This window comes from Megascapheus bottae, chromosome 18, assembly GCF_031878675.1.
Source record: "Megascapheus bottae isolate mThoBot1 chromosome 18, mThoBot2.hap1, whole genome shotgun sequence".
In the NCBI taxonomy this organism is placed as follows: domain Eukaryota; kingdom Metazoa; phylum Chordata; class Mammalia; order Rodentia; family Geomyidae; genus Megascapheus; species Megascapheus bottae.
The window spans coordinates 26,620,395-26,637,378 of NC_143526.1; the positions used below are offsets into that span (position 1 = coordinate 26,620,395).

At 42.3% G+C, this 16,984-nt stretch overlaps 1 protein-coding gene and 1 pseudogene across 2 annotated transcripts in view; one reads left to right on the top strand and one right to left on the bottom strand.

Moving 5' to 3' along the window:
* Window positions 1-3,582: 3,582 nt before the first annotated feature.
* Window positions 3,583-16,984, top strand: part of Dnaaf9 (dynein axonemal assembly factor 9) — a 102,237-nt gene continuing 88,835 nt past the window's right edge. Inside the window, exon 1 of one of the 2 annotated variants that reach the window (XM_090352060.1) lies at window positions 3,583-4,040. In XM_090352060.1, coding sequence (XP_090208186.1) covers window positions 3,958-4,040 — 83 coding nt within the window. In that variant the 5' untranslated portion in view covers window positions 3,583-3,957. The remainder of the gene's footprint in view (window positions 4,041-16,984) is intronic. The other variant, XM_090352059.1, reaches the window with a different exon arrangement.
* On the bottom strand, window positions 15,310-15,422 carry LOC150050261 (U6atac minor spliceosomal RNA; annotated as a pseudogene).

Consider the following 16,984-nt stretch of genomic DNA (forward strand, 5'->3'; position numbering starts at 1 on the left):
AAAGGCTGACATTGGATCTCAGGTTGAAGTCAGTTCCACATATATGCAAGACCACTTTTCAGCTGATAACTGGAGACAGTGGCCCAAACTTATCTTTATGAGAGATTGTGATTGTGTTGATTATGGTTCCAGCCTGGGTAGAAAAGATGCAAAGTATACCTCAATGGAAAGAAACTAGATATTAGTAGTATACATTTGTCATTCCAGAAGGGGCAGAAAGCCTAAATGACGGATTGTAGTCCAAACACACATCTAGACAAGAAGAAAGACCCTATCTCAAAACTAAGCAGTACAAAGAGAAGGAAGGGATGATATTGCCCCAAAAGAAATATGTACTCATTATTTATGCAATGGCAACTCCTCTGTAGAACACCTTAAATACGATTAAAGAAGATGTCTAGAGGAAAAAAAATCATATCAAGGTCTAAGTGAAATATAATGCTGGCAGTCTTTATAGTCTTCAAAATGAACATGATGTGGATGACACTAAATTCTCTTATGGACTCTACAAACTTCACAAGAAAATTAGAAAGGAATTCACACTTTCCTAAAAATAAACAAAATGAAAACAAAAGCAGTGCAGAAAAGGTCAAAAGGAGTAGTATTAGCAGCAGTGTTCCAGCCTAATAAGTGTGAGGCCTTGAGTTTAAACCCTAGTACCATAAAAAATAATAACTAAAAAAAAATAATAACTAATCAGTAATGCTGTCTAGCTATCCCAGGATATCCTGATTTCCACCTTTTTTTGTTTGGAGGTACTGGGGAGCACAGGCCCTTGCACATACACTATGTAGGCACTCTACCATTGAGCTATGTCACCATTATCACCATATATATTTCCCTTCTGCAAACATGGCTGAATGTGGAGGACAAAGCCTTGGGTTCTCCCCAGGGTCTAATGGTTAAAGGGATCCACATACCAGTTCCGAGGGGAATGGGTTACATGCAGAGGTCATTTTCCTTCCCCTCCAGAGCTGGCGGCAAGGAAGATATGGCTTGAATCTGGTCCTTCTCCTTGAGGTGCTTCCTCTGTGACTGAGATTCCCACTCTGTGATAAGAAGTCTACCCCCACTGACAAAAAGGAACATTAGCATGTTTTTATTATTTTCATGATTTTATTTCCGCCCATACTAGAAGAGCATTTCGTAAGATCCATGAAAAAGATAATTGTCCATGGGATAAAATTCAGTTTTAAAATTAATCATGACTACTCTTAGGAGAGGAACCTCAAAGGTGAAATGCCTCTGTGCCTCTGATCATATAAAATAGTTTTTATTGAAATGAGCTCCGGGAAATGAAATGCGGTTTTTTTTCTTTTCTTTTTTGTCTTATCTGTTTTTGGGGAGAGGAAAGGGAGGAACCCAGAAATGCAAGGATAAGGGGTAAACAAGTGCAGCAGTAGTATGCAGTAGAAATTATGCTGAAACGGAACTATATAACCTGTGGGTGGGGAGAGGAGGGCAAAAGTGGGGGAGAGGGAAGGAAAGGGTGACATTGTCCAAAAAGAAATGTACTCATTACCTGATTTATGAAACGGTAAGCCCTCTGTACATCACCTTTATAACAATAAAAAATAAAATAAAAGCTGGGCATGGTGGCTCACGCCTGTAATCCTAGCTACTCAGGAGGCTGAGCTCTGAGGATCATGGTTCAAAGCCAGCCAGGACACTAAGGACCATGAGACTCTTGTCTCCATTTAACCACTATAATACAGGAAGTGGTGCTGTGGCTCAAGGGATAGGGCAGTAGCCTTGAGCTGAAGAGCTCAGGGACAGCGCCCAGGCCCAGAGTCCAAGCCCCACGACCGATAAAATAAATAAATAAACAAATAAATAATAAAGTAAATCATGACAAATATAATTACTTCAAGACAACCTATATACCTAGCTACTTCTCCTCAGCTCTCAAGCCCTAGCTCAGGAGGCTGAGATCTGAGGATCACAGGTAGGAAACTGAATTTCTCATTTGTTTACAAGGGAAAGCTGTACTAGCAAGATATAGTATCTGACCAAAGTCAGAAGCTATACATAAGATTCTGGCTCTGGAGAACTTTTAAAAGAAGTTGGAGTGTACAACCATTGATAGATTTTGCTATGTGTGTGGTCACTAGAGCGATGTAGCTGAAGCCCCAGCTTTGGTATAAGGCAGTGCTGATTGGCCAATGGTTAGAAACCTAGAGCTGTTGATTGGTTGGCTTTCAGAAGCTATTGATGACTAGTTTTCAGAAGCAATAATTCCCTGAAATGAGATTATAGGTGACTGGCATGTGTTATGATATGAAAATCGTGTCTAAACGGTAACTACTTACTTGTTCATGACTTGGGACTCGAATAACAACATCTCCTGTCTTGAATATGAAAAACAATTGCTTTTATTTCCTACTTTTTTCCCTGTCATCCTCCACTCAAACTTGCAGGAAGATTGTCAAGATTGGAAAGTGTCAAGATTTTTTTTTTTTTTTGATGGGTCATGGCAGGTTTGGACTCTGGACCTGGACGCTGTCCCTGAGCTCATCAGCTCCAGGTTACTGCCCTACCCTTGGGTCGGGGGTTGTCCCTGAGATCAGGGCTACCACTCTACCCTTGAGCCACAGCGCCACTTCCCGTTTTCCAGAGGTTAATTGGAGATAGAGTCTCATGGTCTTTAGTGTTCGAGCTGGCTTTGAACCTTATCCTCAGATCTCAGTCTCCTGAGTAGCTAGAATTACAGGCATGAGCCACAGTGCTTGTCAAAATAGTCTTTTTTTTTTTTTTTTTGCTCAGTCCTTTGCTTGGATTCAGGGCCTAAGCACCATTCTTGGGCTCTCTCAAGGTTAGAGCTCTACCGCTCAAGCCATAGCACCACTTTTGGCGCTGTTGTTTTATGTATGTGGTACTGAGGAATTGAACCCAGGTCTTCATACATGCTAAGGCAAAGCACTCTACCACTGGGCCAAATTCAAAGCTGTCAAGATCTTTATTTAGATTTTCAGCTAGTATTTCCATTTAAGTGATTCAAGCACCAATTACTGTGTCAAAAAAACAGCTTTAGTTAATTGTAATTCATTGTGGAAAGATGAATACAAGGCATTGGAAACATCTGGACAGGATCAATCACTACACGATGCAAGACAAAAATCATTAAGTAGATCCAGGATGCCCGCGAACCCACTCAGTGAATTTTCCGTATTTTATACAGCTAATCACTGAAATGTTTTGTTTGTTTTTACTTTTTTTTTGTTTTTGTTCCATGTAACCACGGAAACGGGTCAGGGTCTGAGAAGCAAGAGAAAGGGGGAAAACCTCTGGGACCACATGAGTCTCTTAAGGCCTAAGTCCCGCGCATGGCTGGCCTGCGCATCGGTAAGCAGAGGTCCGCTGGGAAGAGAACGGGAAGGGAAGATGAACTGCGGATGAGGAGCAAGGGGAGAGACCCTGGGATGAAAGTCGGGCGACCGAGGATGTGCCCAGGGAAGGAAAGCTTCCACCGGAGCCCTGAGCGGGACGTGCAGAGGGGCGGGGTCGAGTGGGCGGGGCTTGATTGGAGCAAGCCCCGCCCCCAGGGCGCGTCCGTGTGCGTGGCTGGGGGACGCTGCTCCTAGTCTCACTCGACGATGCCGAGCCGGAGAATCGGGTCGAGCTGCTCTCTGGTATCCATCTTTCTGGGAACCCGTCCCCCCAACATCCGGCCCGACCGTCTCGCTACTTAACGAGGACGCGGCCCTGAGACCGCTCGCTGACATTCCCCTCCGTGTCCGTGGCGACGCCCCCGTCCACGCTCCTCGCGGCCCCTCCCCCCGCCCCGCCCTGCCTGACGTGCTCCCGCACGCTGCGCCCCCTCCTACCCGGCACGCCCCTCCGCCGCGCTTGGCCGTCGCTGGCCTGGAGCGCCCCGCCGGCTTGAGCGACCCTTGCTGCCGAGCCGTCCTCCTCCTCCGCCGCCCGCCGCCCGCCGCCCGCCGCCCGCCGCCCGCCGCCATGGACGTGTACACCTCGCACCGGCTGGGGCCGCCCCGCGCGCGGTTCCCCGGCAGCCCCGGTCGTGGGTCGCCTTCTGTCAGGTACGCGGGGTCGAGGCCTCCGAGGAACGGGCTGACCGGGGATGCGAGCCATCGGGGTCCCGGGGACACCGCAGGGCGTGGCCCGACATGGCTTCCTGGCGGACGATTCTCTGAACGGCTCCTGGAGGAACGGTTTCCCGGGAACGGCGCCCTCTGTGGAGGCCCCTTCCACCGCTCGGGTGTAGACAACCCCACCACGGTTCCTTGTGAGGACACCCCCTCCCCCATTGTGACAGCCAGCCCTCCCTCCGTGGGACCCCCCACCCCCACCCCGCCAGGGACCCACAGTGGCTGCCAGCTCATTTGCCTTCGCCTGCCGCCGTTATTCCCTCTAAAACAGACTGTCCCTCCCCTCACACAATGGGCTCCCCTGTGTAGGACCCCCAAAGGGGTCTCCCCCAGAAACGACTCACCTATGAAATCCCTTTATTGTGGTTGTCTGGAGCCTTTGCCCTTGATAGCGGCTCCCCTAAAATCCCTCCCGCTCAGGTTGGGGGAGGTGAAGGTCATTAGGGTCTCAAGAAGGAAAAACTAACTGGGGGGAAAAAGAAGAGAGGTCTAGAAGCTGTGAAAGACGTGGATGCAGACTAAGCTCCCCCCCCCACACCAGGTGCCTTGCCATGGGAAAAGATGTCTGGTATTGGTTTGGAGGAGGGGGTCCTCCTCGTCCCTTGTCAAGATGGAAAATCTGTTTCTAATTTCTGCTCTCTGTCTTTGGAATTGACCTTGGTAGTCTGGGCATTGTTTGTGACCGAGTTGGCATGGGGCATCTAGGGAAGTGTGGAGGCTGGAATGATGGAGGGGTTGCAGCAGAGACCTTTTAGAGAGAGGGAGAGTGGGCATTGAGCTTTGGTACTGCTAAACTGCTATTAAACCAGAAGAGCACTTTTTTTGCTGGTTGCTTTTTCTTTATTTTAGCCACTCAACAAAGGAAGGGGTGGTATTGCATTGTTCCCTTGAAAGGAGGCTGTCAATTTATATGTTAGAATGGCTTTCCCATATTCTTATGGTACTTAAGGCTTTTTGCCCTGCTGGGAATGGACCCCCAGGACCTTGTGCATGCTAGGCAAGCACTCCACCATTTGGCTATCTCTGCAGCCAAGTGTTTGTGTGTTATTTGTTTTTGTTTTTACTAGATGGAATTTATAGAGAACAAGAACTCATTCTTAGAATTCTGACCCTCTTTTTCTTCCATTCCTTTTCACACCCTGAAAACAAATACATGTTTGTAGAATAAATAATGAAAGAGATGAAGAGAATGGTATCATGACACACACCTGTAATTCCAACACTCGGGAGGGAGGCTAAGGCAGAAGAGGATTGAGCCAGTCTAGGCCACATTTCAAGACCCTCTGTCTCAAAGAGGGGACTAAAACAAAAACCAACTACACAAAATCAAGGTGGGAGAAAAAGGGATAGGCTCTAATAAAACAATGTATTTTCTGCTCCTAATTTTCTACTAATTTGACATTGTGTGAATTCCTGTACTTTGTAACATTCCTTCTGGGCTTTACAGTTTGTTATTGCTTTGGTAGCCTCCAATCATCCAGTGCTTCTGCCATATAGCTTCACTGTTTGAAAGTGTTTGAATGTTTTATAGAAATTGTCCAGGGGACTGGATATTTCTGTGTCTCAAGTGGTATAGCACAAGCAGTGATCAAGTAAGAGCTTGAAGCCTTGAGCACTGTCCTTGGGCTTTCTCAAGGCTAGAGCTCCTACCACTTGAGCCACAGCACCACTTCTGGCTTTTTTCTATGTATATGGTACTGAGGAATCAAACCCGGGTCTTTGTGCATGCTAGGCAAGCACTCAACCACTAGGCCAACCTCCCAGCCTCAAAAAAAATTTTTTTGGTCAGTTGTGGGACTTGAACTCTAGGCTTGGGCTTTGTCCCTGAGCTCTTCAGCTCAAGGCTACCACCCTACCCCTTGAGCCACAGCGCCACTTTTGATTTTCTGGTGGTTAACTGGAGGTAAGAGCCTCATAGACTTTTTAATTCTCAACTTTGAACCGTGATCCTCAGATGTCAGCCTCCTGAGTAGCTAGGATTACAGGTATGGGCCACTGAGCCTGGCCTTTTTTTCTATATATATATATATATATATATATATATGTATGTATTTTTTCCCTCTGTCTCTGTGCCTGCCCCCCCCCCCCAGATATATAAAAAAAATTTTTTTTTGCCAGTCCTGGGGTTTGAACTCGGCCTGAACACTATCCTTGGGCTTTCTCAAGGTTAGAGCCTTATCACTTGAGCCATAGTACCACTTCCAGCTTTTTCTATGTATGTGGTGCTGAGGAATTGAACCATGGTCTTTGTGCATATTAGGCAAGCACTCTATCAGTAGGCCAAACTCCCGACCCCTCAAATATATATATATATATATATATATATATATATATATATATATATACTTATATATTTTTTGTGGGTCATGGGGTTTGATATGTATATATATATATTTTGTGGGTCATGGGGTTTGAACTCTGGGCCTGGTTTCTGTCCCTGAGCTCTTCAGCTCAAGGCTACTGCCCTATCCCTAAGCCACAGCCCCATGTTCCATTTCCTTTTTTCTAGTGGTTAACTGGATATAAGTCTCTTATTCTTTAATGTCCAGACTGGCTTTGAACTGTCATCCTCACATCTCAGCCTCCTGAGTAGCTAGGATTACAGGTGTGAGCCAAGGCACCCGGCAGATATTTTGTTCTGGTTTTTGTTGTTGGATATGGGCCTTGAACTCAGCCTGGGCACTGTCCCTGAGGTTTTTTTTTGCTCAAGGCTATAGCTATATCACTTTGAGCCACAGCTCCATTTCTGGTTTTTAGGTAATTAATTGGTGATAAGAGTCTCACATCACAGCTTTCCTTCTTCAGGCTGGCTTCAAACCTCTATCCTCAGATCTCAGCCTCCTGTATAGCTACGATTATGGGTGTGAGCTACCAGAGCGTGGCAGGATAAATTTTAATTGCCAATTCCCACATAGCTTCACCTGGTACATAGATCAGTGTCTAGCACATGATCAGTATTCACTAAATATTAACTGATAGTGATAGTGGTTATGAAACAGTCCTTATACGAATTGTTTATTGAATGAATAAAGAAAAATTGCTAGATGAAGCTGTGGGATATGTTAAATTTCATGGGTGTTTATAGAGTGAAGCATCACAGCTGTGAAATGGGTGGTGAGAAAGTGGCTAATGATAATGATGCTGAACTGAAGGCACTTAAATTTATCTCTGAGTGTTGCTTACTGACCACTCACCAGAATAATCATGGCTCTCTTTGTGGTTTATACATCTACAGAAAAAAAATAGTTGTAGTGTCGATAATCCTTGCCTCAAGAAAACCCCAACATGCAAAGTACGATCGTGCCCTTGAATGCCTGAAAATTTCAGCCTTTTATATACTTGCTTGGATATTGGCCAGGGAGGTTTAGTGTGGTTCTCTCCAAACAGAAGCAAAAAGGCTATTTACAGTTGTGTTTTGTGTTTTTATTTCTAGGTATAGGTCTGGCTACTTATGTCTCTCCCCCCACATCTTGGTCAGTTGTGGTACTTGAACTCTGGGCCTGGGTATTGTCCTTGAGCTTTTCAGCTCAAGGCTGGCACTCTACCACTTGATTCGCAGCGCCACTTTCTACTTGTCTCTTTACTTGGATCTGGGATGAAAGTGTACTGTGGACTCACTCTTCAGTGACTCTTACTACACCATACATAATACCTTGACAATGTGTCCTAACTCTAGGGCTCTTCTCTAGTGTTCTAGTAGAACATTAATAAAAAGGAGGAGTGAATGTTGAGAAATGGCTTGCCTCGTATGTTACACAGCTTAAACTTGTTTTTATACGGACATAAAAAAAGAAAAAAACCAGGAGCATGGCCTGGTGGTAGAGTGCTTGCCTAGGATGCATGAAGCCAAGTGGTAGAGCACTATCCTTGAGAAAGTCCAATGAGAAAGCCCAAGAACAGTGCCCAGGCCCTGAGTTGCAAGCCCAGGACTGGCAAAACAACTTGGGTGCTTAAAACTGGTATTTGTGATTTTGAACCCTAGTTTGAAGAAAAGTCAACTTATAATGATTTTTATTTTGAAATAATCTAGATTGGTAAATGAGTTACAAATATGGTACCAGGTATTTCTATGTAACCCTTTATGTAGCTTTCTTTATGGTTAACATCTTATATACAAGCATAGTTTATCAAAACTAGTTAATATTGGTATAATGCTTTAGTTTACTTAGTCAACTTTTGGTTGCTTGGAGTTTAGCATTCCAGACTTTATTCGAATTGCTTAGTTTTTCCATATGTCCTTTATCTATTTTAGGATCCACCCCAAAATTCTGCACTGTGTTTAGATCAAGCATGCTTGCAATAGCCAAAGAAGTGAGGGAAAGTTAACTGTGGATGCTTTCTGAATGAAGACTTGAAAAACTGATTTTACAAAGAGCTGATTGTATGAGAGAAGAATCATAAGAAGTGGATAGAAGAAAATGGAAACTAAGTTATTATATTGGAATATAGTGGGCAGATTTCTAGGTATCATTTTCCATTTATGGTGATTAACATTTATGTTCTTGGATTTAGTTTGCAGTGTACCATATATGTACTGCAATTAATGAAATATGTATGTATAGATAAGAAAATCAATTGCAAATGGACATGAGTTTAAATCATTTTATTTATTTATTTATTTATTTATTTATGTTTTGTGGGTCATGGGGCTTGAACTTGGCCTGAGCACTGTCCTTGAGCTCTTCAGATCAAGGCTACTGCCCTATCCTTGAGCCAAGCCCAACTTCCCATTTTTTTTTTGCCAGCTCTGGCTTTTGAACTTGGGACTTCAACACTGTCCTTGGGCTTTGGGCTTTGTCAAGGCTAGTGCTCTACCACTTGAGCCACAGCACCACTTCTGGCTTTTTCTGTGAATGTGTACTGAGGAATTGAACCCAGGGCTTTATGCATGGTAGGCAAGCACTCTATCCCTAGGCCACACTCCCAGCCTTGTCCTTTCTCAAGATTAACACTCTACCACTTGAACCACAGCACAACTTCCAGCTTTTTCTGTGTATGTAGTACCAAGGGATCAAACCCAGAACTTTGTGTATGCTAGGCAAGCACTCTACCAGCAGGCTACACTCCTGGCTCCTAGAATTTATTCTCTCTTGCAAAAAGTATCTCCCTAGAGAAGGGCAGGCCAATGGATTTAAAATTATGAAAGAAGGAGGCCTCTTCTCTTCTTATAGTTTGCTATCTTTAGCAGGTGTTTTCTGTCTTTACCAAAGCTCCATGTGCACAAAATGGCTAAACATCTATCCAGTAAGGAGGGGAAAGGAAGCAGTCAGGGGCTGGTGGCTTATACCTGTAATTCTAGCTATTGAGACAGAGATGTAAGGATTGTAGTTTGAAGCCATCCCAGGCAGAAAGTACATGAGACACTCCAGTTAACCAGCAAAAATCCATAATGGAGGTGTGGTACAAGTGGTTAAGCACCGATCTTGAGAAAAATAGCCAACTGAAAGTGAGGCCCTAAGTTCAAACTCCAGCACCAACCCAAAATATGGGGAGGAAGAGAGGCAAGTGAGAGAAAGGTATATTCCTCTTAGTTCCTTTTAAAGAGCTTACCTGGCAGTCCTGGGGCTTGAACTCAGGACCTGGGCACTGTCCTTGGGCTTTCTCAAGGCTAGTGCCCCACCACTTGAGCCACAGCACTGTATCACTAGGCCATGCTCCCCTTGTCCTCCAAATGACTTTAAAAAAAATTTTTTTTTTGCCAGTCCTGGGCTTGAGCACTGTCCTTGGACTTTCTCAAGGCTAGTGCTCTACCACTTGAGCCTCAGTACTACTTCCAGCTTTTTTCTATGCATGTGGTACCAAGGAATTGAACCCAGGTCTTTGTGCATGCTGGGCAAGCACTCTACCACTAGGCCAAACTCCCAGCCCCCAAATGACTGTTTTTTAATATGATGAAATATATGAATACCAAGACACCCTCCCACCAAATAACTGAGAAGAAAATGGACAAACAACATGAATATGATAAGCAAACATTTGACAGCCTCCCCATATTTTATTACTGAATATCAAAGTGTTCACATTAGTCTTCTGTGATGTGGATCACAATAGCGTGAGGACTTAACCTTATAAAGCATTCAGAATAGGAGGCATACATTATATAAGGAGAATATATATGAATATTTGAATGGTTTAATTTTTGAATTGGAAAAAGTCATATAAATTATGGAAGGTTAGGTACTTTTTTCCTAAATTTTTTCTTGTATGTCCAGGGAACCAGAATGAATTATAAACAAGTAAGAAAATGTATCTGGCTGGTTAAGTAGCACTTGCTATAAAAGCATTCAGCAGTGAGTTTATCATTACATGTATTAATAAAGATAAAAATAATTATGGCTTAGATTGCAGTAGACTTTATTGCTGGAAGCCAGTGAGATACAGCAGAAAGGAAGCTCAGAGCCCACAAATGTGGGTCATTTGAGTTCTGATCCTATTAATGTTTACTCTGAATTGTGACCCTCAGCACATTGCTTCTGTTTAGATAGGTTTTGCCTTCTTGTTATATATCACATCTACATTTAGTCTAAACTCAAAGAAAATTAGAAATAAATTATAATATGAAAGCAGCGTGTTTGATATAAGCTATATTACTGGGACAGCTGAATATACTTGACTTCTAAAGGTGGAATTTTGTAGTCTTGGACAACCATACTGCTACCCAGGATGTACTAGCCTTGCTCAAGTAGACCTGTGAACTCCAGGGCAATGTTACTGCTGAAGTTAGGTGTCTGTTTGTTGGTTGGTTTCTATTAAAAAAAAAAAAAAAAAAAAAAGCAGCTGGCTGAACAAAACATACTCTTAGTGGTGACCTCTGGGGATAAAGTTTGATTAAAATCTGTATTCAGTTTTTTCTCCCATGAAAACTGACAATAAGTTAATACTTTATATATGTAATTCCAAAAAGTACAAATGCTCCAAAATAGCAGATATGTCAAAGATGTTAACAGTGAGTAATTCCCATTGGATACTAGGAATATGTGCAATTATGTTTTCTTTATACGTTCAAGATTTTTTTTTTTTGTTTTTTAGTTTAAAGGGAAATAATTGGGGCTGGGAGTATAGCTTAGTGGTAGAGTACTTGGCTAACATGAATCCCTGGGCTCGATTCCTTGGTACCACATACACAGAAAAAGCCAGAAGTAGTGCTGTAGCTTAAGTGGTAGAGTACTAGCCTTGAGGAAAAGCCCAAAGACAATGCCCAGGCCCTAGTCGAAAACTCAGGACTGGCAAAACAAACAAAAAAGAGTAAATAGTTAAGTAACCTGTTTCATGGTTCATTGACAAATATTGGCCCCTAGTCTGGTTAAAAATTAAATTTGGGCAATAGCTAAAGTATGAAGAACTGTGGGTAGGGTTTAAGTAGTAAACTGCCTGCCTACCAGTGTGTTATATGTTTAAACCTCCAATATTAGGGAGGAAAACACATAAATTTGGGAAACAAGCAAGTGTACAGGAAATATTAGAACTGAATTTTGAACAGAACTGAATCTTTGTGACAAGAAAATAAACACTAAGAAAATGCTTTATTGTGGAAAGGGGAAAGTTTTTTGTATTTTGTGTTCTACTTTATTTGCCAAGATATCAGTAGAAACTACTGTTTTCAGCAGTGTCTGGGACTTTCTACAGCATTACTGGCGAAGCTGTTTGTTTCTTGGTCACCTGACCTATTCCTGCTGTGTCACTGGTTAGTTTTAAGTTTGAAAAGCCCAGAGCTCTTGGTAACCCTGGCAGTCAGTCAGCATACAGTCTAGATGGATTAGGGAGCAGGCCAAGGACCAACTCGCTGAAATCTTTCTAGTGCTGTGAATGATTGTAAGATTATAAGATGAAAAAGTGGCATTACTTTCCAGGGGAAGTTTTCCTACTTTTATTTCCTTAATTGTCTTACTGTTTCTGTCACATGCTTTTAGTATCTTAATGATCATTTCCTTCCTCCTATTTATAAGTTTTTATGATGAGAACATTCAGATCAAGCAGGAAAGGTAAAATACTAGCCAATAAAGATCCATTAAGACCACTACATGGATTCTGTCTTTTTGGGGGTGGCGGTTTGTGGGCTTGAACTCAGGGCTTGGGCATTGTCTCTGAGCCTCTTTGTGTTCAAGGCTAGAGCTCTACCACTTGAGCCACAGCACCACTTCCCAGTTTTTAGTGCTTAATTGAAGATAAGTCTCATGGGGACTTTTCTGCCACAGCTGGCTTTGAATCATGATCCTCAGATCATGAGTAGCTAGGTTTATAGATGTAAACCACCAGCTCCTGGCTATCTTCAGTCTTTTGTTTTGTTTTGTTTTGCCAGTCCTGGGGCTTGAGCTCAGGACTTGAGCACTGTCCTTGGACACTTTTTGCTCAAAGCTACCACTCTGCCACTGGAGCCACAGCACAACTTCTGGCTTTTTCTGTGTATGTGGTACCAGGAATCGAACCCAGGGCTTTGTGCATGCTAGGCAAGCAGTCTACCATTAGGCCAAGCTCCTGGCCTGCTTCATCTTTTTTTTTTTTTTAACTGTCCCTTTCTTCTTTTCCTCCCTCCGTTTTTCTCTTCTTCCTTTCTTCTTTTCGTGCGTGCGTGCGTGCGTGCGTGCGTGTGTGTGTGTGTGTGTGTGTGTGTGTGGTGTGTTGGTCCTAGGGCTTAAACTTAAGGCCTGAATGCTGTCAACTTCCAGTTGGCCTGGACTGACTTGGAACCATTACCCTCAGAGCCTCCTTAGTAGATAGGTTTATAGAGATGAACTACCAATGCCTAGACTTTCTCTTTTATATGTCTTTCTGTAAAGCATGATTATGTAATTACTAAGAAAAAAGTCATTCTACTTCTATGAGCAAGATAACATTAAAAGACTAAGAAAATTAGCAGCAGATCCCTATCTATATTTAGATTTGCCCCATATGTCTCACAGATGTTTTCCTGTTTACATTTTTTTTTTTTTGGTCCATTGTGGGGCTTGAACTCTGGACCTGGGTGTTGTCCCTGAGCTCTTCAGCCCAAGGCTACTAACCCTACCCCATGAACCACAGCATCACTTCCTGTTTCCTAATCGTTAATTGAAGAGTCTGTGAGCAGACTTTAGTGCCTGGGCTGGCTTTGAACCATGATCCTCAGATGTCAGCTTCCTGAGTAGCTAAGATTACAGGCATGAGCCACCACGTGGGGGCTCTGTTTCCATTCTTTGAGTCAAATGAAGTTCCTTTTTTTTTTTTTTCCCCCTAGTCCTGGGCCTTGAACTCAGGGCTTGAGCACTGCCCTTGGGCTTTCTACCACTTGAGCCACAGTACCACTTTTGGTTTTTTTCTATGTATGTGGTATGGAGGAATGGAACCCGGGTCTTCATGCATGCTAGGCAACAACTCTGCCACTAGGCCAAACTCCCAGCCCTTTTAAATCTTTTTTTTTTGCCAGTACCAGGACTTGAACTCATGGCCTGAGCACTGTCCTTGGGCTTTCTCAAGGCTAGAGCTCCACCTTTTGAACCACAGCATCACTTCCGGCTTTTTCTATGTACGTGGTACCAAGGAATCAACCCGAGTCTTCATGTATGCTAGGCAAGCACTCTTATGACTAGGCCAAACTCCCAGCTAAATCAAATGAAGTTTCTCGTGGTGGTGGTAGTGATGGTGGTTTATTTTTTCCTGCTAGTCCAGAGGTTCCAACTTGGCCTCACATTTCCTGGACTTTATTGTTTTTTTTCATTACCATTTGAGCCATCCCTCTAGTCTGGCATTTTACTGAAAAAATTCTTTTCTGTCCCAGCTGGCTTTGAATCCACCTTCGAAGCAGTTAAGACTATGGGTGTGTGTATCTGCATCTGGGTTTCTGTTGTTTTTGTGTCACATAACATGGACTTTTTCAAATTCTAAAAAAAGGAAAAGATGTATTAATGTTCACATAGCATAAAATGTACCATTTCTTAGTCATTTAAACTGTAGACACTAACTCCCCACTCTCCCTGGCCCCTGTTAACTACTATTCTATTCCCTATCTTTGTGAAATGACTATTATAGGTTCCTTACACAATATTAGTATAGTCATACTGTAGTGGAGCTACAGTTCCATTTCCAGCTTTTTGCTAGTTACTTGGAGATAAGAATCTCCTGGACTTTCTTGCTCAGTTTGGCTTTGAACCACAATGCTGAGCTCTCAGACTATTGGGTAGCTAGGATTACAGGTGTGAACCACCACCAGTACTTTGGTCCATTTTGGATTGCCTTTTTTTTTTTGTCAGTCTTGATCCTTGAACTTAGGGCCTGAGCACTGTCCTTGGGCTTTCTGGAGGCTAGACCTCTATCACTTGAGCCATAGCACCATTTCTAACTTTTTTCTATGCAGGTGGTACGTACCAAGGAATCAAACCCGGATTTTCATGCATGCTAGGCGAGCACTCTACCACTAGGCCAAACTCCTGGCCCTGTATTGACTTTTATATGTACTATAAAATGAGTAACTTTTTTGCCAGTCCTGGGGCTTGAACTCCGAGCCTGGGCACTGTCCTTGGACTTTCTCAAGGCTAGAACTCTACTCTTTGAGCCACAGCACCACTTCTGGCTTTTTTCTATGTATGTGGTACCAAGGAATTGAACTGGGGTTACCTAGGCAAGCACTTTACCACTAGACCAAACTCCTGGCCCAAGTAACTTTTTTTTTTAAATGTGGATATGTATAGTTTTCCAGCCCTTTCCTCAGTGATCTTGGTGTCATTGTAAAAAATTGTTTCATCATGTAAGCATTTTATTTCACAAATCTATATTACATTTCACTGGTTTTACATGTGTCTTTTATATTTTTTTTAAATTTTATTTTGTCAGGGTGATGTATAGGTAGTACTTTTTTTTTAATATTGTCAGGATAATGTATACAGTTACATTCATCAGGTAGTAGGTGCATTACTTCTCACACATTGATACCCCTTCTCATGTTTTTGTCCCTATTTCCCTCCCCCCACCCTCTGTTACCCCTTCCTTTGTTTTTTTTCTACTTCCTTCCTCCTACTCTCTCCCAAGTTGTGTAGTTCATTTCCAACATATTGTCTTGTGACTATCACTGTTACATTGGCTCATCTTTTTTCTCATCATCTGTTTTCCCCTTCCCTTCCCTAATTCAAATATATGGGCACATACATACATATATATATATATATATGTATATATACACACACACACATACATACACACACACACATATTACACAAGGTACCAAAGTCAGAAGAAATGATGGTTGGAAGTAGGTGGCAGTGCCTTAACTGTATTCATGTTAGGCCCAAAGGCCTCTTCCATTCTTGTCAAGGAGAATGCTAACCTTCCCTCTTTATACAACACTATTCTGTTGATTATTGAAGCCACATAGAGTTTTAAAAGCAGTAAGTGTGAAATCTACAACCTCATTCTACTTTTTAAGATTGTGTTGGCTACTTGGAGATACCTTGAGATTCTGTGAAGGTTTGGATTGTTTTTTGTGTCTTCCCATTTTTTGGAAGGGGGGTGCCAGTTTTGGAGCTTGAATTCAGTACCTAGATGGTATACTTAGATAGGTAAGAGTCTCACAGATTTTCCTGCCCAGGTTGGCTTCAGACTGTGATTCTTAGATCTTAGACTCTTGACAACCACCCCATCATTAGGATTTTTTGAATATATTTTTATTGTAATTAATAGAAGGGTTACATGATATTTGCCAGATAAATGGTGCCTTAATTCCCGCACATTGATACCCTCTCACATGTCATGGTCCCCATTTCCACATCATTAGGATTTTTAAAAACCCTATTTTATTGAAAAGGTGTTGTACAGAGGGGTTACAGTTACAAAAATAAGATAACGAGTACATTTCATACCCCATATTGTTATCCCCTTTCTCATTTTTCTTCCACTTCCCTCTCTCTTGCCCCCATATCATTGGGATTTTCGTAAATACTTTACTGAATCTATAGATTGCTTTTGGTACTATCAAGTCTTACAATCCACAACCACAGGATGTTTTTCCATTTATTGGTTTTCTCTTAATTTCTTTAAAAAATTGGAGTGATCTAGTTTCCCTGAAATATAATAAATCATTTGATAATAACCCTAAGTCATAGAGTGAATTAAGTAGGGTATAGGAACATAAGAATCCAGCGGAAAAAAGGAATCCAGGGAATTGGGAAAAGAAAACTACTGCCTGAGTGTAAATATTGTTGTTTGAATATAGAGTGGTGTAAATAGGTTAGCAAAAGGTTGAGACAAAATCTGATAGTAGGGTAGGAAGTTAGTGTAGCTGGTTTGTAGTTAGGTCTAGGACTATATTGATTGTTGTAAAATGAGTCACTGTAAGGAATCCTGGGAAATGAATAGTGGTAGAGATGAATCTTGGCTGAACCTGAATATGGGGAGAAGGATCAATCTTAAACAGAGAATTGGGCATCCATTTTTAAAGCATCTGGGAAGGAGAGAGGGTATGAATATGAAGAGAATTAGGGTCCTTAGAAAATGATACTAAAGTCTGGGAGTATTGTACCTCACACTTAACTTGGTGTGAGTGTGGGGATATCCTTGAAGCTAGTAGAATCAGAAATAATAGAATTACACAGAAAATGGAAACAAATATTCTCTATCAAAATTGATGGTAGGGGTAGGCACATGGATAAATTTAGTTTTGTTTAAGCCCTTAGACCAACATTTGGGTTTTGTTTGTCTTTGATTTTGAGACAGACTGATGAGAACTTGTTTGGGCAAATCAGTGTGGAAAGTTGCTTTTTAAAATCATCAAAAGAAAAGTCTTTGGAAGTTCTTGAGAGTCATCTGCCAAGTCTCAGTACTGTCTGAGACTGAATGTGGAAGGGCCTTGGGCTTCCTCTCTTTTGAGTCAGAATCACAGGCTATCAAGTGCATAAGTAGTCGCTCAGACC